This window comes from Rhinoraja longicauda, chromosome 23 (assembly GCF_053455715.1).
Source record: "Rhinoraja longicauda isolate Sanriku21f chromosome 23, sRhiLon1.1, whole genome shotgun sequence".
Classification (NCBI taxonomy): Eukaryota; Metazoa; Chordata; class Chondrichthyes; order Rajiformes; family Arhynchobatidae; genus Rhinoraja; species Rhinoraja longicauda.
In genome coordinates, this window is record NC_135975.1 from 7,972,250 (window position 1) to 7,995,865 (window position 23,616).

General features: G+C 39.4%; 1 protein-coding gene across 1 annotated transcript in view; it reads left to right on the forward strand.

The window, feature by feature from the left end:
* lrguk (leucine-rich repeats and guanylate kinase domain containing) overlaps positions 1-23,616 on the forward strand; it is a gene marked incomplete at its 5' end in the record, with an annotated part of 76,874 nt that overhangs the window by 43,443 nt on the left and 9,815 nt on the right. The window contains 5 exon segments of the mRNA XM_078419533.1: positions 6,033-6,129; positions 17,907-18,020; positions 19,723-19,924; positions 21,720-21,839; positions 22,554-22,705. Of these exon segments, the coding sequence (XP_078275659.1) occupies positions 6,033-6,129; positions 17,907-18,020; positions 19,723-19,924; positions 21,720-21,839; positions 22,554-22,705 (685 nt within the window).

Sequence of the window (23,616 nt, forward strand, 5' to 3'; positions counted from 1 at the left end):
AATAATGGGTACATTATTAGGTTAATAAATAAGAGATCTGGACTACCAATCTAAAGATTACCATCATACTTAAGTTAATTCATTTTTGGTAATGATTCCACAAAACTACAAATTGTCATGAAAACCCACCTGTTTCATTAATGTCCTTCAAGGGATGGATATCCAGCTTTCTTATCCACTCTGGTCTTCTGTACGACAACCAGCCCATGTAGTTGACTTAAATACTTTCTAAAAAGGCCTAGGAAACCATTGAAAGAGCGAAAGAGTAAATCAGGACAGACTTTCCAGCATTAATCATAATTTAATGATATCCCTATCTTCAACAATGACGGGCTCCAATTTATGAATATTAATGACATGTCTGGAGCACATAGTTATATTCAACCATATAATCCATCTTGATTACCTCGTGGAGTCCCCACATTGCAGAAACCAATCTTCACCTCATTCGATTCTTTCAACATGATATCAATAAATGGTTAGATATAACAAAGGTCATGGGACTAGGCACCATTCCAGCTGTAATAATGAAGACTTACACTGTGGATCAAGCTGTTGCAGTATAGTACAACATTGGCATTTGCCAATAGTGGAGAGTAAATACTGGCCAAGCATATAATGCCCAGATTTTAAGAAATGAACAGATGAAAAAATATATGTTTGAAGCACATCTGGCCCATTAATTTCTCTGTCAGACTTTTTGGACACATGTGGTCTGGTGTCAATCATACAACAGCCTGAAGCAATGTTTCCTGTGACTTTTTTTCCTTCGATAGACTAGATTGCTCAGAATTTCAGTATTAATCTTTATGACTTTCCCATCTTGAGTGGTTGCGGAAGGAGCCACTTTCTGATTAATTTAGTGTTCAGCACTCTGTATTGAAGTGAAGTGTTTCGATTTGATGGAAGTAGACCATGTGATTGGATACATAAAAGGCACGACTATAGAACAGCAACTGTTGGTTGTGTGCAATGAATTTAAACATTAAGGCATACGGATTTCCTTGGGTCAATGTTTCCAGTAAAACCCTGTGATTAGCTTGACTTATAAACATTTGATATTGGACTTTAACATGAACCGGGTTGGCTTCAACAACTTTATATAATTTTGGATTGTGCTGACCCTGGATGGTGGCTGAATTTTGCTAGTGAAGTTAATATGGAGGAACCAACTTACAAGCAAAAACTTTAAAAAACATTATAACTAATCTAAACATCAAAGTACCGAGATTACATTTCTGTTTTGGGGAAAACTACGTTTGACTTGGAGCTCAGAGGCCGATGTATTTAAAAACTGTGTCATAACCTATGGTTCTGAAATGCCATAGTTACAATACATGTCTAGTGAACAACATATGAACGCAAAATGAGGAATGTTGTTAAATTTGAACAAAATATATCTTCCATTTAGTTCATTCAAAGCATATGTAGTGACCAAGTCTGGTGCATGTTGCTGGAATATGAATGTTCATGATGTGGTTCATTTATCTATGATTTAAGTGCCAGGTGCATCTTTCAAGTAAACCAGGTTGTTCTTGCTTTACAGGATTTGAAATGAGCACCATAGATCAGCAGCACATAGTATTTCTTCATTTGGCACGAGATTCCATTCTGCTTTTTACAGTAGATGAGAAATTTAATTTAGTGGAGAGATCGTCTGAATTTTACTCTGTGATTCCCAAGCAATTTCCTTTAGCTAAAAATGTACGGTTCATAAAAACAAATGTTTTACAATCATTCAGATATAAATGTCCACTGCTTTTTGGACTTAAAATTGCACATTTCCAAAGTTGAAGCGGAAAATATTAAGTTGGCAGACTGCTCTCCCATTACTAATCATATCTTCTAACACAACATTTGGTATCAGAGAAGATCGACGATAGAATATAAATGCTGGAGTAAATCAGCGGGACAGGCAGCATCTCTGGAGCGAAGGAATGCGTGACGTTTCAGGTCGAGACCCTTCTTCAGACTGAAGAATGATTTTGTAGCAGGATTTTGAATGTGGATGTATCTTTTTAGACATTGGTAATCAAACCTGGCTGGTTTGGTTTATTTACAAACTACACTGACCAATGTGAGAGAGTTCCAGATGGTGAGGGCAGAGGGTCCCTTGCAATTCAATTATTATTGGGCTAGGTCATGCAAGAATCCCTCAATATCAGTAGGACTGGTATGGACTCATCAAATTAGGATTCCCTTACGATTTCTCAAATGGACTGCTTGCTGTTGGACCTCTGATACCAAATGTGTAGGAGGTAACTGCAGATGCTGGTTTACACTGAAGATAGACACGATTTGCTGGAATAACTCAGCGGGACAGGCAGTATTTCTGAAGAGAAGGAATAGGTGACACTTCAGACATAATAATAAGATCAGCAGCATCTCTGGAGAGAAGCCGAATTGTCACCCATTCCTTTTCTCCTGTGATGCTGCCTGTACCTGCTGAGATATTCCAGCAATTTGTGTCTATCTTCAGTGTAAACTAGCATCTGGAATCTAGGAAGCCAGCCAAGGGTACAGTGCACTGGTTGGGTCTAGTGTGTCCAGGACATCGAGCGATTAAGCAGTGGATGGTTTGAATATGGAGCCGTGTAATGTGAAAAAACAGAGCTAATAATAGTTTACATTATGATTAATCTTGGTATCAAATATGATACTAAAATGTAAAACTACCTTGTTTGGCCCCAAACTGGAATGGCAGTGTAATTGAATTTGTGGGGGTCATCTAACAGGATGGGCTTAAGTTCCCAGTATTTGGATGGAGTAATTTACTTCCCATTCAGTACTTTGTCAGATACACTAATGTTTATTTCCTCAATTATCCTAATGGAATCACAGTGCATTATTAGTCACTGTTTCCAGACAAATTGGTCTTGAGCAACTAGTAACAATGCTTTAATCAATTTATTTGATTCACTACTGAAGACAGCATATTTATTTTGTCATTGTTTCTAATTATTCAACAAAGTCCATTTAGAAGCTGGTATTATATAAATACAATATGCAGCCAGCTTGAATGAATGTGTGACAACCAATTAGTTCTGAAATATGACCTGTGTCATGCTGCTGACAAACAGGCACATAGGAACCAAATTGAGATTGCCCATACCTCACTTCTTACCGCTGTCAGAGAGAAAGCACATGCATTTCATCTGTCATCTAGATTCCAGCCAGGTTGTAGAGGTGAAAGGCCACTTTACCCTTCATACTTTTCAATCAGAGCTGTTAAAGTATTTCATCCTGCAGTTTGACTTAAATATTTCCATAATCGAAGCAGTAAAGAGTTTTGGAGAAATTTCCAAATCCAAATCAAACTTGAAAGAGAACCAAGAAAGTGATGTTCCAGCATTTGGACCCAGTAATGAAGGACTAATTATCGAGTCACTTGTGATCACAAACTAGTTGTTATATACATGGAATTAAACAAACAGATGCTGGATTCTTGAGCAAAAAACAAACTGCCGGAAGAAATCAGGCAGCATCTGTGGAGGGAAGTGGACAGACGACGTTTCGGATCAGGACCCTTCTTCAAGGCATGGGAAGGAAGGATCCTGACTGAAATGCCATCTGTCTACTTCCCTTCACAGTGCTGTGTAACCTGCTGCATCCCTCCAGCAGTTTGTTTCTTTTTTAAGCACAATTTTAAAGTGACTAATCTAAGTTATTTTTTCTGATTTGTGCATTTGGCAGGATTGAACCTCGGTGTGTCTGGTAATATGCAATATGTATGTACTGCAATATTAGAATGAATATTTCCACAGCCAAGCAGAACTTGCTTTTAAATATGTTTTTCAGAACCAATATATTATTTATTTTTGTGCTATATTGGTGATCCTCAGTAACTTACCGAAGTCTATGACTTCATTTTTCCCTGCCCTTTTTACTTTGACTAATTTCACATGAACACACATTTTGTAAGCTTATTTTATCCAGCAGGTGGAAGATTTTTGTCAAGATGTTGAGCTGTCACCTGAGTCACATGTTATACCAGTCTCTGCAAGCCAATTTGATTTGGTGTCTTCCAATTATTCGTCTGAAATTATAGTGTTTCCAAATTAACGTTAAAAGTAAAGAATTATCAGAGAATGTGAATACTGCAGTTAGTGTTCAAGAATGCAACATGTCAGCACCTTGCCTTGGCCTTGGTGACATTGTAATCTTAAAGAATAAAAAAACAAATGACAGTGACCTGTTGGCATCTTACAGTTTGCTGCAATTTGTCACAAGTTAGAGATGCAAAGAAATACTGATGCTTAAAACTTTGGATATATTCATAACTTTTTTTTAAATGTGGTCTTTGAAAATAATGTTTTACAAGCAACATGTGATTCACATTTTTTTTGTGTAAAATGAGCTTTGTGTTGATAAATTATTCCACATTTGGAACATATCTTTTGAAGCACTGTTGGTTGCCTGCAGTTATGGAATTTAATTTTATCCATTACCTTTGACACGGCTACTGTGCATATCTGAAAGAAATAGCTTTGTTCCTTTTATGTTGGTTTAACTTGAGAACCAATTTGTATGAGAACATCTGTTTCCTTTTGGTTTCAGCACCTTTCAAAGCCAGACAGAACAGTGAAATTTCTTAAAATATTGCTGTTGAGAAAATGCTGAGGAAAAAAAGTGGCTTAATGAGTCAGAATGCTCTTCTTTCATCTCTGACACATAGATTCAGGTCTTATGCAGGCTCGTGTAATGGAAGTTTCTTTTTTTTTTATCACCAGTAGTGAATTTAAACCACATCATAAACCAGAGCCAATTGGAGTAAAACAACACCAAAACATTGCCTGTAATTCACCACTGATTGACATCTTTACGGGATTATCACGGAGTACCCTGTGCTTAGTTGGTGCAGAAAATGAAATGTTGTATTAAGAACACCTTTCTAAATTTGGAGTTATAATATAATGAGGGATATGTTCTTCCATTGTTATATTTTGCATTATTGCAGATATGTTATTGACTAGCAATTTTGTTTGGGGGGGGAAGAGAAATGTCTAAGTGAATTTGGGTTCACTAAAAGTATGCTGAATTCTGTGTAAGAATGATTACAAAATAAAAAAAATGCCCCTCCTCTTAAGGCTATTCCAGCTTTTACACAAATAAATGTTGGCAAGTAAGATTAAGGAGAATCCCATAACGTTGTGTAAGTATAGCAGGATAGAGTGGCCAGGGAAATAGTGAGCCCACTTAAGGACCAAAGGGGTTATCTATGTACAGAGCCAGGCAATGTGGACAAGGTCCTAAATGAATAGTTCTCATTTGTATTCACCAAGCAAAGTCACAAAAATGTTATTTTGAATGTATTTATTTCATAACTACGCTGTAACCAAAACATCTTTTCTCTTGCGTTATAATGTGTGTTGCAAAGAGCACTTAACTTTGGGTGCAAAAAGGTAGAAAGATCTTCCTTACCAAGCAATTTGATGAGTATGAAAGATACGATAATATAAATTGATGGTTCTAAGGTAGAAAAATAATTTGGAAATAGTGCACTTATTTTTGTTAAGATTGATAGGATATCTGGAATTTAAAATGTAATCACGTGATACAGTGTTTTTGTATTTTGCATTGGAGTTCATTTAAAACCCAATTGCTAAATACAATTGGATGTCCTCCTGCTCATTTTGGGCTTCCAGAAATTTGATTAAGGTCCTCTGAGTTTATGATACACAACTGAAGATGGTGGAAGAAATCTTGCTTTGCATGCAACTTTGGGCTTTTCCCACAGTTTGTGTTGGATTACTTGTATGCAGTCTGTAGTTGCTGACTCTAACTGATTTATTGCACATTGCAATAAATTTAAACATTGCTTTCCCAATGTCCCCTGCAAAAGTTTAATATACTGAATAATTTCCAACCCTGAAGTTTTAAACTATCTAATTACTTTTATTTATACATCTACTTTATTAGATTCAATTGATTCCAGCACTTACAGTGCTGTCTTTCTGAAGAGACACTTCAACAAAACAATCCCATGTTGGCAAAATAATTTGTGGCAGTTTATCTTTTAACTTCATTTTCAGCATCAGCCACACAAGCCGAAGTCCTTACCAAGGTGAAGAGAATTTAAAAGATTATCAATTTGTATCTAATGAAAAGTTTGAAGAAATGATTCAAACGGTAAGAATTAGTTGACATTGAGCATGATGAATTTATAATATTATTTTCTTAAACTCTTTGGGAGCTCCCACCAGGTTCTGTTCAATGTATTCCAAAAAACATTTTATTCTTTTGTCTTGAAAATTCCACGATCTGATTTACCTTGTGCCACTTCACCCATCACTTATTGTACATATCAGTCCAGTCTTGAAACATAACCAGTGACTACTTTGGTTAAAACTCTTAATTCTGCCTTTATGACGTCAACTTCCATAAACTTTACCATCTTCAAAACCTCTCTTGTCTGTGATTTGTAAAACCACTCTATCAATCTGCAATAACATTCTCAATCATCCTTTGGTACTACTCTTCATGGTTTTTTTCCTTTATATTTCAACCGGTCGGTGCTGGTCACATTGTATATTAATAATTTGGACGAGGGGATTGAAAGCTATGTGGCAAAGTTTGCGGATGATACGAAAATAGATGGAGGAGCAGGTAGTGTAGAGAAAGCAGGGACACTGCAGAAGGACGTGGGCAGGTTTGGAGAGTGGGCAGAGAAGTGGCAGAGCAAAGTGTGGAGTCATGCATTTTAGTAGTAGGAGTAAAGGCAAAGACTATTTTCTAAATGGGGTGAGAATCCAGAAATCGGAGGTGCAAAGGGACTTGGGAGTGCTGGTGCGGGATTCCCAAAATGTTAATCTGTAAGTCGAATCGGTAGTAAAGAAAGCAAACTCAATGCTAGCATTTATTTCAAGAGGGCTTGTATACAAAAACAGGGATGTAACAGGGAGGCACAGTAAGGCGCTGGCAAGGCTGTATTTGGAATATTGTGAGCAATATTGGGCACCATGTCTGAGGAAGGATGTGCTGGCTCTGAAGAGGGTCCAGAGGAGGTTTACAAGACTGATCCCAGAAATAAGTAGGTTAACCTATGCTGAGCATTTGTCGGCACTGGGCCTGTACTCGCTGGAGTTAAGAAGAATAGGGGGAATCTCATTGAAACATATAGAATAGTGAAAGGCTTGGAGAGAGTGGATGTGGAGAGGATGTTTCCACTACTGGGAGAGTCTAGAACTAGAGGTCATAGCCTCAGAATTAAAAGACATTCTTTTAGGAAGGAGATGAGGAGAAATTTATTTAGTCAGAGGGTGGTGAATCTGTGACATTCTTTGCCACAGTAGGCTGTGGAGGCCAAGTCAGTGGATATTTTTAAGACAGAGATAGAGTCTTGATTAGTGCAGGTATCAGAGGTATAGGAGGGAGAGATAGATCAGTCATGATTGAATGGCGGAGTAGACGATGGGCTGAATGGCCTAATTCTACTCCCATTCCTTATAACCTTATAACCTACCAGGTACATCTGCAGTAGATCCTTCTTCAAAGCCTATAAAATTGCTGGCAATATGCCTCAGTGAACCAACCTAATGTTGTCTCTGGACTGGTCATCATTATTTGGTTATGGTGAATGTAGGGCAGACGTGTGGGGCCAACCAATGCAACAATACTACAATATTTAATGTTAACAGTAATTATCTTTCCCATTCTGAATTTATTTTTCACATGGCAATGATTGTGTGGTGTCTCACATTGTGAGTGAACCAGAACTTCTTCCATTTAAACACTGGCTATCATGCTTGCCTTTTGTCAGATTCTGTGCATATTTGGCTAAATTACAACTCTTGACTCGAAATGTTACAGAGCTTCCATGCTGAATGTGGGTGACAATAAAATTATATACAAATTCAATAATAAGTTAGCCTGTTTTCATTTTTGAAATATTTTCTATGGCAATCTCCTTAACGTCATTGCCTTTGAAAACCATAATATGAGTCTCTGTTGCCTTCAAAGGAGTACTACTATGTTATCTTCACCTGAGTCTCAAATTCTTCTATGCAGCAAATTCCAACCTAACCTAAATCTTGTTGCTTTCACTGAATATCAACTTCTATTGACTCTTGCCCAAACCATCCTACTCCAGCTTACTCCCCCACAATATGTAGATTTCAATTTTTTTTCCAGCATCTTTAAAGTCATCAGTTCATCTTATCTCATTTAATCATACGACCCTATTTATTTGACCCCATGATACCCTTTTTCCCCCAACGTAGTTGTAGACTCATAAGATGTGACTGTCTTTCACTTAAGAAGTTGTTTCCCAATTTCATCGTATTTAAGGTGTTGCTCCTCATTGTACAAGGTAATTGAAACCTATTTCTTTAAAAGTTCTGACAAAAAGACAAACTTCAGGATGAACTTGGCAGGTCAGACAGCATCTGTGGAGGGAAATGGACGGTTGAAATTTCAGGATGAAACCCTTCCTCAAGACTAAAAGAGTGAAGAGAAGATAGCTAATATAAAGAGGTGAGGCAATGGGGCAAGGGGGCAAGAACTGGCAAGTGATAGATGGATCCAGATGAGGAGAGATGGATTGGTGGATGGGACCATGTGGTGGGGGGGGAATGGAGACAGCGACAGAGGCTGTGGAGAGGTGACTTTGCTTCTTTCCTTTCCTTTCCTTCCATCAGGAAAGGGAGACATTTCCTTCAGGAAACACTGCCTCTTTATACTGGCTATCTCCCTTCCTCTCTTTCAATCTTGATGAAGGGTCTTGACCATTGTGACTGATGAAGTCCTCTCCTGCATTTCCTGCACATCTGCTGTTACCTTGCCTCCCCCAGATTGACTAGAGGTAGATTTTTCCTTGGTTCTTGCTTTTCACCCCACCAGGCTTCACACACTTCAGTCTTCAACATGTCCACTCGCTGCAACGTGATCTCATCACCAGTCACAACTTCCCTCCCCATCCCTCTCTGCTTTCTGCAGGGACCACTCATTCCATGACTCCCTAGTTCTTGGTCATCCTTTCCCACTCATTGCTCCTCCTCCCCAGGTCAATTTTCCATCTAACCAAGATAGGATTTCACCATATTCACCAATAGGAGATGCAATACCTGTCCAACACCTCTCACTACCATCCAGGGACCCAACCAACCCTTCCAGGTGACCAGAGATTCACATGCATCTGTCCTAACCTACCTACTGCATTTGGTGCTCTTGACGTGGCCTCCTCTGCATTGGTGAGTCCAAACTCAGTCTAGATGACCGCAGTGCCTGGCACCTGCCCTCTATCCACTGTGGCCCCCTGCTGATAGCCATTTCAAATCTCCAAGTTTTCATACGAATCTGTCCATCTCCGCCTCCTCCACTACTAGGGTGAGGCCAAACACAAATTAGAGGAACAGCACTTCATATTCTACATCAGTATTCTACGACCCAATTGAACATTGAATTCTCTCACTTCAGGTTTACCGCCCACCCCCACTTTCGTCCCTCGCTTCCTCTCTTCCTGCTTTTTATCCAGAACCTTCTATTCATACCCTTCTTTCCCACTAACACGCTGCCCCCTCTCAGCCAGCCTTATCAGCATCACCCACATATTCCTCCCATTGTGTCCCCTCTCCCCAATGTTCCTATCTGCACACACTCTGTTGCCATCTCCACCACCCTCTTCCCCACCTGACTCCATCCACTAATTCACCTGGATTCACTTACTGCTTGCCTGTTCTTGTCCTGCCCCCCTTCCACTTCCCCCAGTTTATACGAGTTAACTCCCCTCTACTCTTTCAGTCCAGATAAAGGGACAAAACATCAACTGTCCATTTCCCTTTACAGATGCTGCCTGACCTGCTGAATTCTTCCAGTGGTTTTTTTTTGTTCCAGACTGGAGCATCTGCAGTCCCTTGTGTGTCCTCTTTAAAAATGCTGTTGCTCAACTTCATTAATCCTTCTCCTAATTTCTATTAATGATCCAATGTCCCAAAAACTAAGGATAGTGGGGAGCTGCCTGAACTCACCCATTTAACCAAATAGAAACAAATATAAACTTAGAAGATAGGTGCAGGAGTGGGCCATTCGGCCCTTCGATCCAGCACCGCCATTCAATATGATCATGGCTGATCATCCAAAATCAGTACCCCATTCCGGCTTTTTCCCCATATCCCTTGATTCCCTTAGCCCTAAATATAAACATACCTAACAATTTGCCCAATCAGAAACCTGTAGCAATGCCCTTTGCATTCACAGGGTCTCCCATGACATGAAGATTGTAGGAAAACTTAAACAAATCTTTCTACAAAAACACTCCAAAAGCTTCAAAAGCAATCTAAACTACAACCCACAGCTATCAAAACTGTCAAATATAAATGTTCCTAATGTTCAAAAATATTTTAAAAGTTTTTAAATTGATAAGTATTTGCAAAATAAATTTAAATTGTAAAACATTTATCATGGTTAATAGTATAAACTTTATAAAATACTAAAATATACTAAAATATGGGAGAAAATATAAGAAACATTTAGACTGGTACATGAATAGGACAGATTTAGAGGGCAATGGGCCAAACACAGGCAGGTGGGACTAATGTACATGGGGCTTCTTGGTCGGTGTAGACATGTTGGGCCGAAGGACCTGTTTGCACGATATAAGACATTATGACTCTGACTCAGTAATTCATAATTACTCTAGTGTCTTGCAGCCATCAAGAGCCACCACGCTCCCCCTGCACAGTATGTTTAGTTGAATTCCCCCTTCATCTGACTCAGTGAGGAATTCTGTTTGAAGTTTGTTAAAGTAGTATCATGAATCACCAACTGCAACTTTAAGACTTGAGCAATTGCAAGGAAATGTTAACAGTTCTTATGTAAAACAAATCCTGATATTTCCTCAAATTTTAGGCCAGTACCTTTCTCCTTCCCTTCACTCATTTATCACTTACTAGTTTTACATATCCCTTCCGGTAGCAACTTGTGATGTTTAACCATGTTAAAGGACACATATATGATTGTAAAATTTTATATCACAGATATTGCAGATCCCATATATTTGGTGCCTGTGTGTTAACTGGGCTATGACATTTACACAGAGCTCTAACAATGCAGGGCAGACCAAGTAGATGTACAAGATCACACAATAATCATTAAGCACATTAAAATGTGTTTATATGTGCATAATTTAAATCACTATGTAACTTCTACCATTGAAGTTAAAGTTCAGTGAGTTCAATAATCAATCTCACATCCGTGAGAGATTGCAAATATTTGTTTTAAAAAAAAGATCCTATCTTATATCTTGGTTCTCTTCACTTTCCCGAGATCCTCAAACCTGCTTAAAAGATATATAGTTTTTCCTTTGTTCTTTTGTGTGTGTGTGTTGTGCCATTGATCATCATAGAGAGAGGATTCTGAGAAGCATGAAAACAAATTGAGATTGACTAGAAATTACTCCTGCCATCAGTTTTTGCTTCCACTCTGTCTACCATCTGTGTTGCAACTTTTCATGAAATAGCCAAAATCACGGCACTGATTTTGCTGGAAATCATGTACTCAGATTTCCTATCCCAGCAATCTAGAATTCAGTGCACTGGTGTGACAGTTTTTCTGTGACTCATTTCTATTTTCATGTTTTAAATCTGCAATTTAAATGAGATAAGTATTACATAATTCATTATTGAGAGCTTGGTTAAACTGTGCTTCATAATTCTGTGCTGTATTCCTATATCTTACTGTGACATCTACTTACTTCCACATCTACTTTATAACCCCTTTCAAGATTATTTTCTCTGCCTGCCATGTTTAATTGATTATGTACCCACTATGTTTGAGAGGATGTGCAGTTGACATAGAATTGTACAGCACAGGAACAGGCCCTTTGGCCCACAATGTCTTTTGCCTGCACGTGATCCATATCCCTCCATTCCCTGCATATTCATGTACCTATCCAAAAGCCTCCTAAATCTCACTCTCATATCTGCCTCCACCACCATGCCTGGCAGCACATTGCAGGCTCACCACTCTCTGTGGTTAAAAAATGATTTTGCCCACACATCTCCTTTAAACTTTGGCCCTGTCACCTTAAAGCTTTGCCCTTTAGTCTTTGACATTTTCACCCTGGGAAAAAGATTTTGACTGTCTACCCTATTTATGTCTCTCTTAATTTTATGTACTTCTATCAGGTTTCCCCTCAACTTCCAACGTTTCAGAGAAAACAATCAAAGTGTGTTCAACTCTCCATATAGTTAATACCTTCTAACCCAGGTAGCATTCTGGTGAACCTCTATTGCACACTCTCCAAAGCCTCCACATCCTTTCTGTAATATGGCAACCAGAACAACACACAGTACTCCAAATGCGGTCTAACCAAAGTCCTATAAAGCTGTAACATGACATTTTGACTCTTATACTCAATGCTCCGATCGATGAAGGTAAGCATACCATACGCCTCCTTTACCACTCTATCTATTTGTGACATGGGCAGTTCTAAACTAAAGAAGAATCTTGGCTGACTTGGTATTTCTCATCCTGGAGTCACCTCCTTGCGACTTTCTGGTCCGAAACAGCTTGATATTACAGAAGAGTAGGCTAGATGAGCTGTATGATGATGTGTGACTTGAATTTCTTGATTAGGATTCACTTCTGAGCAAAATTCTGATCCAAACCCAAAGTTTGAATTTCAAAATGTGGTGAAGGACAAACCAGTTAAATAGAGGGTAAACTACTATGACAACTGGAATAAAACATTTATTTTACTCCAGTGAAGGAACAGTTACTGATGAGCCCCAAGAGTTCTGTACACTGCATTCCATCTGTCATGCTGTGTGATTCCTTTTATTATTCCATTAGTTCGTTTTAATCACCAGTATTTGCCAAATTTCTCTTCTCCTAGAGAAGATGACTCATTAGTTTACCGCTGGGTGCACAGGAGTGTACTCAAGGCACTCATAGCCTTTCAGAAGTTCTTTAGCATGGCCAGCGCTCCTGCTGATTCTACACAGTGACTGCCAGCTGTTTAATGACCTTGGGAAGTATTGCTGCAGAGTACAAACCTATCATTCCCCTGTGTCTGGTTACATATGCTTTCCAGAAAAAAAGGTTCAGAGTTTGGTTATGTAGAGCAGTAATAAGACTGGAAACCTAGTTGTCTAAAATCAAATGTTAATCAGAACAGTGCTTTTAGGACAACATTGCAAAGGCTGTTAAGGATAAATGAAATGGAAATCAACGTCGGCAATACCATCCTTTGGACACTGTTCAGTAGGTTAGTGGCTATTTCACTATCTCATCAATCTCACCTGATCCATCGATCTCTTGATTCCATTCGTTTGCAAAAATCTACCAGTCTCAATCGTGAATGTGCTCAACTGAGTTTCCACATCTTCATGGGATGCAAAATTACAAATAGAGATTAGATTGGATTTATTTTTGGCAGTGTGCTAAATTAGCCCCCCCCCCCCCCCCCCCCCTCCTCAGGCAATTGTGAAATTAGTCAAAACCAAGTTTGAAACAGCATTTGGGTGTGTTAAGCCTGGAGATAGGTGTGACTCTTGATGGGACTAGAGGAGGACACAGTCCTTAAAGACTACTTCCCCTTGGCAATTATGGAGGTGCAAGTGCCCTCGTGCTGCTCCTAAACTGTATGTGCACACCCATACAATACCTAACTGTCGTGCAAATGTGACTAGTTATAGGGGACAGGGGTAGAATTCCCAGATATCCTACAAGGGCAATTGAAGTATTGTTAAATAACAGGTGCCAAGAAGTGAGTCTATTGTGATGGGAATGCAGAGGGAGTGGTTCGGGGGCAAAAGTCTAATTTGGTCCTGGCAAAAGATGGCTCAAATGGTCTCCTCCAAAAATGAAAATGCTTAGACAATGGAGGTATGTTAAAAAAAATACACGGCCAAGATTTATGGAGGTCAGCCACACAGCACGCAGTCAAGTTAAGTTAAGTTATTTTTCATGTGCACAAGTAAGGTACAGGTACAATGAAAATTATGCTTGCAGCAACATCATATGTACATAGACTCAGATAAACATACAACAACTTAATTTATACATTATACATACATTAAATTCTACAAGACAGTGAAGAGGAAAAGACAAGGCGCTAGTTCAAAAGTATACAATTAGAAAACAAATGGTAGTGCAAGTAATGCACAGTGTTTCGGTGTTGAGGTAGGATTAGGATTGTCCGGGTTGGTTCAAGAACCTGATAGTTGCAGGAAAGTAGCTGATCCAAAACCTGGCTGTGTGGGACTTCAGGCTTCTGTTCCTCTGCGGACAATAGCAGTGAGAAGAGGGCATGGCTCGGATGGTGAGCATCCTTGATGATAGGTGCCAGATTCGTGAGGCAGTGTCTCATGTAAATGCTTTCAATGCTGCACACATGCTCAAACACACAAACCACAACACCCCATTTCTTACCCCAGCATTGAAAGGTTCATCTTATGATGTATGGTATTGAAAAACCATTCAATGTACTTCATTTCCTCCACTTAGGCTTAAACAGCAAGGTAGTCATCTGCATACAAGGTGGCACATGGAGGAGATAATATTTCTCCTCATAAGCATAAAGGCGACAGAGATATGCCCCAAGCAGAGATAATGCAAAATCTTCCAGGTTTGTTCATTATCAACGTTTCATTGTGATTCCTACATCCCTTTCCATTACAAGACAAATGTGCTCTACCATTTGTAATGCTGCAAACAGTCCTGAAGTGCCTGGTCCAATTTGTGATGCTGCATAACTATGAAGGAGTTTTGGATGCAGCTTTTAAAGGCGGCTGTCTTTAATTTCACCCTTGCAGGTTGAGTGGAGAAGCCCACTGTTTCTCCTTAATAAAAATGTCAGGATGACTGACAGGTGGAAAGAGAAGATGGATGAGTGGAAGGAGAGGAGATGGAGGTGTGAAGGTGGAGGGGAGATGGGTGTTGATCATGATGACTTAGGCTACTTGGCCAGTGTGGCATTAAGGTGTCCTTTTAAAAATGAAGGTAGTGGCTGGAGTGATACCTTGTGCGCAAAGGAAGATGATTGTGGGTATTGGAAGTCAAACATCCCAGCCGCAAGATATAATTATCGGGTCTTCTCCTGGGGGTCGTGGTTTATTAGGCTTCCTGTGGCGGAAAACTAAAAAGCATCTATTAAACAGTCCTTTATGGCCCATGAAGTAAACGCCTCCCTTTGCTCAGCTGTGAAATGAGACCACTGATGCTCAGCAGGGACATCCCCTAGGTAGCCCCTTTGTCCTCTTGCTCTGTCTGTTTGTGCAGGTCATTAGGTCCTGCCTAATGCCATCAGACTCCAGGTCTCTATGCTGCTCTCTCCTCATCACCAGCTGTTGTCTGCACTTGGCAACATACAGAAGTCTCTTCACCTGGGTTTTATTTACAACAGGTTGTCCCAGAATGATGATGTTAATGGAATCTGCACTTTAAGAAGCCAAGGGCATTTTTCTGTATAGTCTGTTGCTTTGATAGCTGCTTGTATTGCTATTTTCTTCTGTGGATGGAGTTCCTACTAGGTAGCCATGGAAGTATATATTAGTTCGTATCCTTCTTGTTCCACTCTCAGGGCAGTATTGTCTGCTGAAAATATCCAATGGTGTGAATTCCCACAGAATGAAGGATTATAGCTGGCAACTTGGCATTGATCATCAAATAATTCTTTCTCGTGGTCAGTGAGAAATTTAAGGAATGAAAATTTAAGGAGTACATTTAAGGAGTGAAAATCCTGTTTGTTGATGAAAAGATCTAGGTTAGTCATCAGAGCCCTCTTGGGCACAAGAGTGCAGTCAGCGTCTGTCAGCAATGCTGGCCTTTTACTAATGCCCAAGGTGACGCCTTCTGTTCAGTCTGAAGAAGGGTCTCGACCCGAAACGTCACCCATTCCTTCTCTCCTGAGATGCTGCCTGACCTGCTGAGTTACTCCAGCATTTTGTGAATAAATACCTTTGATTTGTACCAGTATCTGCAGTTATTTTCTTATACCTTCCGTTCTGAAATCACTTCTTTATTCGTCAGGAGTCTCCCAGAAGCTGAAATTAGCAGTATTTTGAGAGAAGTGGCAGAGATTTGGTCATGAGGTCATGTGATAGGAGCAGAATTAGGCCATTCGGCCCATTGTCTACTCTGCCATGCTATCATGGCTGATCTGTCTCTCCCTCCTAACCCCATTCTCCTGCCGTCTCCCCATAAGCCTTGTCACCCGTACTAATCAAGAATCTATCAATCTCTGCCTTAAAAATATCCATTGACTTGGCCTCCACAGCCTTCTGTGGCAAAGCATTCCACGGATTCACCACCCACTGACTAAAGAAATTCCTCCACATCTCCTTCCTAAAGGAATGTGCTTTAATTCTGAGGCTATGACCTTGAATCCTAAACTCTCCCACTATTGGAAAAATCCTCTCCACATCCATTCTATCCAACCCTTTCACTACTCGATAAGTTTCAATGAGGTTTCCCCTCATCCTTCTAAACCCCAGCGAGTACAGGCCCAGTGCCGTCAAACGCTCATCATATGTTAACCCACTCATTCCTAGGATCATTCTTGTAAACTTCCTCTGGACCTTCTCCAAAGCCAGCACATCCTTCCTCAGAAATGGTGCCCAAAATTGCTCACAATACTCCATTTGCTATTGCATGGTTAACTGGCCTTGACCTCCATGGAGAGGGCTGGTGGAGTGTGGGCGGTGGTCATCCTGCAAGATGTCACATCTCCTAAAAGATGGCTGTTTGGAAACCAAACCTTGTAAATGGGTTGGTAATCAGACAGCTCCAGGATGTGGCATCTGTGAAGACTCTCTGGAAAAGACAGTGTAGGTGGGTATATCTTAATTTCCTGCTGCAAAGACCCCTTCTATCCTTGCCCGTAACCTCACCAGTTAAACACTTATTGAATGAATAGCATTGCAGCAAAACACTGTGAAAGACATCCATATCATTTGCAGAATACTCTGGATTTTAGAAGGCGCTTGACCAGTCTAGTGTCAGCTGTGAGGTTGCCAAATCAAGTCTCCCAAAAGCAGTAAAATGTCACTTTATATAATAACAAAAGCAAAAATGTAGCACAATGTGTTCCTAGTTTTACTGAGACTTTTGCTGTATGCATCTTTGAGCTCCAATTTATGTCAGCTGGGGTAGATGTATGTGTTGTGTAGCCAGCAATATAATTAGGTGCATGTTTGATGCCAGGGAAAGGTCAACCTTGTTAAAGTGGAAATTAGCATGAAGTGCCTTGTCCAATTTTATACAAAAGTGATCTACATTGGGTAAGACTGATTTCGAGGCACATAACACTTAAAAATAGAATGATGCGTTTTGATAGGCTCAATGCTAGGTTGTCGGTTCATTTTTAAACTCAGGTGATTGCATTGGATATATGTTCTCTACAATCCTGTTTAATACTGCTCGGACCATTATGTTAAATGAGTTATGGTTTCTTGATGCAATTAGAAATATATAATTTGCCATTAAATAGAATATTCATCGTTGCCTGCAGCTAAATAAAACAAGTTAGCTGTTATATGAAGGAAGATTTCTTCCATCTTGTACAAAGTTAAAATTGCAGCACTATGTTAATGAACGGGTAGCTCTTCGTTTAAAGAATAACAAATACGTTCTTACTTTTTATCTGTGATGCTGCTGTATGGCGTTTCCAAATCCCATAACCGGGCCTTCATTTTATTTCTCTTCCAGCAAAGATTTACTCAGGTTTTCAAAGGTGTTCTAAATTCAAAAACAGATGGTGAGAGCCAGGAAAAAGTTATTTTAAAAGATTTTCACATGATTTTTGAAGCAAGAAAATATCATAGATGGATTAAGATAACATTGCCCCTTTCTGCTTCAAACTTGTTTTTTAACCAAAACGTGAAACACTTGCTATTAGCTATTATTTTTTCATCACATGAAAACAGTGAGATGCTGACTGCTCTTTCTATTTGAATGTTTTTGTGCAGGGGAAATTTATCGAGACAATAAAGCTGGATGGATGTTACTTTGGCCTCAGCAGAGATGCATTGGAAACAGTAGCCAGTAAGGGTCTGGCCTGCTGCACTCACATGGAACTAGAAGTAGGTATGAAGGCTGCCATGTGAGCGTGATTTGGGAATGACAGATATAGTTCTGCTGGTAATAATTTGTGAAGGAATGCAATGTTATTACATGTGAAGAATGGTTTATCATTGGAAATATTTACCATTTTAATAAAATAGGACCTCCTTGGTGTATTACAGCTAAATGAGAAACAATGTAGTCTGCATTTTGGCTTCTGCTTCAGCAGTGCTTTGATTATAAAATTCTTATTCTCATTCTCAAATTTATCCATCGCCTCAATATACCATTTTCTGTTCTTCTAATTGTGCCTTTTTAGCAACCCATTATTAAATGTCCCAGCATTAAGTATCACATGTTTGTTTTTAAAAGTCTACAATTGTCAGGAAATTAAAGGTATTCCACAATGTTGAGATCTTAGTAGAGAAAATGAAAGATCTTCATTTTCATCACCCTCTATCATATCTTCAGCTTCTCAAGATATTCCAGTGAACTTTAGACACCTTTGAAGTGGTAACCACTGTGCTGCATAATTAGGTACCATCACTGATAAATGAACAATTCATCTGTCTTTAGATTGTTATATTGTACAATATTGCAAGTGCTTCAAAGCTGTATAAAACATCTTACTGCCATTATATAGAGTCCTAGTGCAGTATCTAGAAGATGTCTGTTGGTCTGGTCTCTCTACCTTAGGTAAGACATATGTACGATTCAGACAGTGATGTAGGAACACCAGGTTAATTCTTGTAATGGAGAGGTTAGAATGTCACGGGAGATTAAGCGGATCAAGTCAGCGTTTTCTCACATTTATGATAGTGATCTAGCTAAAGTTCTTATGGGCTTAATAGAGTGGACCCAGGGATTATGTTTGCCCTGCCTGGTGTGGAGAATCAATGAGGGAAATTCATCAGATTTTGAGAGAGAATGGATAACAGGGAAAATAGGAGGGGGGTGGGATTGATGGGAATGTTCTAAGAGCTGGTAAAGACTTGATTGCCAATCAACTTCCATCTGTTTTGCAAAATATCATAAATAATAACAAAACCAACTAAACTTGGTTGGGTGGGCAAGATGTCTCTAAACAGCAACAGGGATCCAGCACAATCTAGTACAACCTGTTTACCAATATAACTTGAATTGACTTAAAGAGTAATTGATATTTTGTAAAATCTAATGGGATGTTATAAAAATGTGAAGATGTGTCACAGGAATAGCAGTTCTTGTTTCTCAACTAAAGTCCACAGTTTATTTTACATTGCAACAATGATTTCACTTTTTACACAATTGTTTTGAAATATTCTTAAAGGAACATTAAACTTTCCACCTAGTAAATCTTTTTTTCCAGAATGGAAATATTGAAGACAAGAGGGCACAGCTTTGAGGTGAGGGGGGGGGGGGCAAAGTTTAAAGGAGATGTGAGCCCATTTTTTTTTTGACAGAGATTGGTTGGTGCCTGGAAAGTGCAGCCAGGGGTGGGGATGGATATTGAAAGTGGCATTTAAGAGCCTTATAAATAGACACAGGAATACGCAGGGATTGGAGGAATATAGATCACGTGCATGTTTCACAGTATCTTTATGTGCTATTGTAAAAAGACCGACTCTTCACTCAATAGTTTTTTTTAATATAAAATGATTTAATCCACTAAAGAAACTGAATGTTGTTTTTAATAGGAACAGTGGACAAATTTAAATTGTTTTGTATTCCTTCTTTGAACAGGGAGTCCAAAGTTTGAAGAGGACATACTTAGAGCCTCGGTACATTCTCCTGATCCCAAACAATAAGGAAGAACACAAGAAAAGATTGAGGATTAGAGGCGTGTTTAATGAATCACAAATCAATCATGCTATATCCAGAGTTGATAATTATATCAGCGCAAACCAAGATTTTCCAGGATATTTTGATGCTGTGATTAACTTTGGTAAGGAACCCATCTCCTTGTTACCTTATTATTTGAGAGAAACATTACCAAAGAATAAAGCCCAACTTATCCCCGCTTTCCTCTTTATTGGTTGGGCTACCTGGTTGCCATTGCTTCACCACTTATCAGCCAGTTCAGAGTTCAGTTGTATTACAGTGGAAATCCCCTCATTTGGTTGTTTTGCCTTCTTTTGTAGTCATTTTACAGCAAAGAGAACTAGCCTCGGCTGGATCACCAAGATGCTAAATTCCATGAATGTCTTCAAAATCAAGAATTTAGCATTATGCAGGTGTCAATGGATTAGTTATACTTTTTTTAAAAATCCGTTTATATTTTTTCCTCATATATTTAACCGTATTTGTCCACTGAGAGCATGAATAAAATCAGTTTTATTTGTTCCCTCCAATTAATGATGCTTGGGATGATCAGCTCCTTCCATAAATAGTAAAGAAATATAGTTACCTTTCCCTCAAAATTATGTCTGGAGAAAATATGTACAAAACTTGGCAAACGTCAATAAGACCAAAGTTTAGATTTGTTTTTGCTCCCTTAATCTTACAGACGCTATTAAAAATAAGGTTATTAAATGAAGTCTACTAACTCCTGATAATTGCCCAATATCGCACCTGGAAGACATTGAAGGATATTGATTGATTGAAAGTTACAGCATAGAAACAGGCCCTTCGGCCCACCAAGTCCACTCTGACCATCGATCACCCGTTCACACTAGTATTTTCTTCTCCCATTTTCGCATCCCCTTCCAACACACCAGGAACAATTTACAGTTGCCAATTAATCAGCAAACCCACACATATTTGGGATGTGGGAGGGAACCTGAGCATTCAGAGAAAACCAAAGCACCCTAGGTAAAAATTGAAACTGGGTCTCTAGCACTCTGAGGCAGCAGCTCTATCAGTTTTGCACTAGTGTATCACCCTTCATGGGATTCAGATTTAGTTGATGAAAACTATAGGGTTCCAGTGTTGCTGAGAAGCTTGCAGGGCTATTCATAAATACAATAAGTCATAGAGGTGTATAAAACTGTAAGAGGCACGGATAGGGTAAGTGCACAGTCCTTTTCCCAGGTTGGATTATCAATAACATTAATAACTAAAGGACATAGGTTTCATGTGAGAGGAGAATTATTTAATTGCCTGATGGGCAACATTTTCACACAGAGGATGGTTCGTACATGAAATGAGTTGCCAGGTGAAGTGGTGGAGGCAAGTACATTTAAGGGACATTGGACAGGTATATCTACAGGAAAGGCTTAGAGAAACATGAGGAAATAGGACCTGCAAAGATGGAAATCTTGGTTGACGTGGACAAGTTAGGCCAAATGGCAGGATTCTATGCCATATCAGGTGCAGGCAGAAGGAATTAGTTTAATGCAGCATCATATTCAGCACAGACATCATGGGCCAAAGATCTGGTTCCTGTACTATACTATTTTATGTTCTGATTTGAGTTCTTCATCTATTGATGACATCCCCTAAGTTACATTTGCATATGTGCATCTTCACCTCCAACACAATGGCTGTTCATTACTTTTTTCCTTCTTTACCCTCGCTCTCAGTTATGAATATCTAAAGAGATATGTAGTAATAGAATATGCAAATTTTTCTTTTCATATGATACATGTTTATTATCAAAGATGAAAAAGTTGTTCTGAAAAGTGAGGAAAGTGGCTTGTCAAACATGCAAATATTACCAAACATTTAATTTTATGGTGCTTAGATTATGAAGAAGTTAAGTAATGGCATCAACTCTTATCGTGCGCCGTTTTTGTATGCAGATGAACTTACGGATGCGTACACGGAGCTAAGCAAGCTGATAAAAGAATATCTGAGCCTCAATGAGCCAAAAGGCGATGAAAGTAGCAAAAGCCTGGATGATGAAAGATGGCAGATGTCCAGTGAGTTTGAGTCATAATATCAAAGTGTGGATTAATAGCAGAGTTTCTAGTGATGAATTACTGACCTCATATTTCTGCAATGACGGCTTTGAATCCCGGCAGAGCAGTTCAGTTATGTAATGTTTAGTTTGAAGATTATTCTTGTATCGCTTAAATGGTACTATCAATCATTGTGTAGCTCTGAATGCTATTATATACGACAATGTAAGCTGCAAGCTATCTTTGTAGCGAAGTCTCTTTTGTCATGCGATCTACACAGGTACCTCCTGTCACAAAGGGTATGTTGCTTTCCTATATAATTATTCTATCACAAGAAAAGGAATCATCAAAGGCAGATAAATAAATCTCGTTCTTTCCCAGACCTCCTCCATTCAATTCTCCTGGTGACCATCATGCTCCTTAGAGTATAAAAGTACAGAAAGTGCAGGAGTAACTCAGTGGGCCAGGTGGATCTCTGGAGAATACGGGGAGGTGATGTTTTGGGTAGGGACCCTTCTTCAGACTGATTGTGGATGGGGGAGGGGGAAGAAAGCTGGAAGAGTGGATGGGAACTTCCTTTAATTTTAACTCATGTCCCTAGTTAGTAGTCCGGTCTTTTGAATTATTACCATTAATAACATAGCAATCACACTCCTTTCTCCTCCAATTTTCTATTGGAACAACATTTAGTGCCATATTCTTGAACTACAAAAGACATTATTTATTGTTGCACAGATTTGATGACCACGATACCATCTAGTGAAACTCAACTAAACTGGAGTTCAATTTCATGGAACAATGGCTTGCCTTCTGAATTTGTGGACTCCTCCATCAGAAATTATTCTTCCAGAGTACAGGCTAGACTTTCAGCAGAAAAATCAACCTTGGTAAGAATCACTAAGATTATTTTACAAAAGTAATCCATAGTTATTATTGTTTTTGCACCTGTCGAGCTAACCTAATTTAGTAGCTAAACTGTGAACTGATTTAAGTAAGGGAATAGGATTGATGCAATTGTTCTGAGTCCTGACCTAGAGTAATGGGTCAAATAATCCCCTGGGTCATAAGGAAACATAGAAATGTACATTTATTTACTTTGATTCTTTACACTGGTCTCTTTCCTATTTTTCAAGCTGGTGCCACATTGGCAAAAGCCTTCCATATGGAAACTATGTTAAATCACAAACTAGTTAACTACAGGCCAGTGAGCCTTGTATCAGTGGTAGGGAAATTATTGCAGGAAACCCCAAGAGAAGGGACTTGTGTGCATTTGGAAAGATCAGGGCTGATCATGGATAGTTACCAAGGCTTTGTGCAGGGCAAATCCCTGGTGCGTCTCTCATCCTAATTCTCCATCCTTCTTTCATAACGTCTATCCCCCTCTCTGTCTCTGGATCTCCACGCTGCTATTTTAACTCCTCTTCCCATTTCCATACTGACCTTTTACCCCTGGGCCTTCTCCATTGCCAGACTGAGGCCACATGCAAACTGGAGGAACAGCAGCTTGTATTTCACTTGGGTAGCTTACTTTCAATAGACAATAGACAATAGGTGCAGGAGTAGGCCATTCAGCCCTTCGAGCCAGCACCGCCATTCAATGCGATCATGGCTGATCACTCTCAATCAGTACCCCGTTCATGCCTTCTCCCCATACCCCCTCACTCCGCTATCCTTAAGAGCTCTATCTAGCTCTCTCTTGAAAGCATCCAACGAACTGGTCTCCAATGCCCTCTGAGGCAGAGAATTCCACACCTTCACCACTCTCTGACTGAAAAAGTTCTTCCTCATCTCCGTTCTA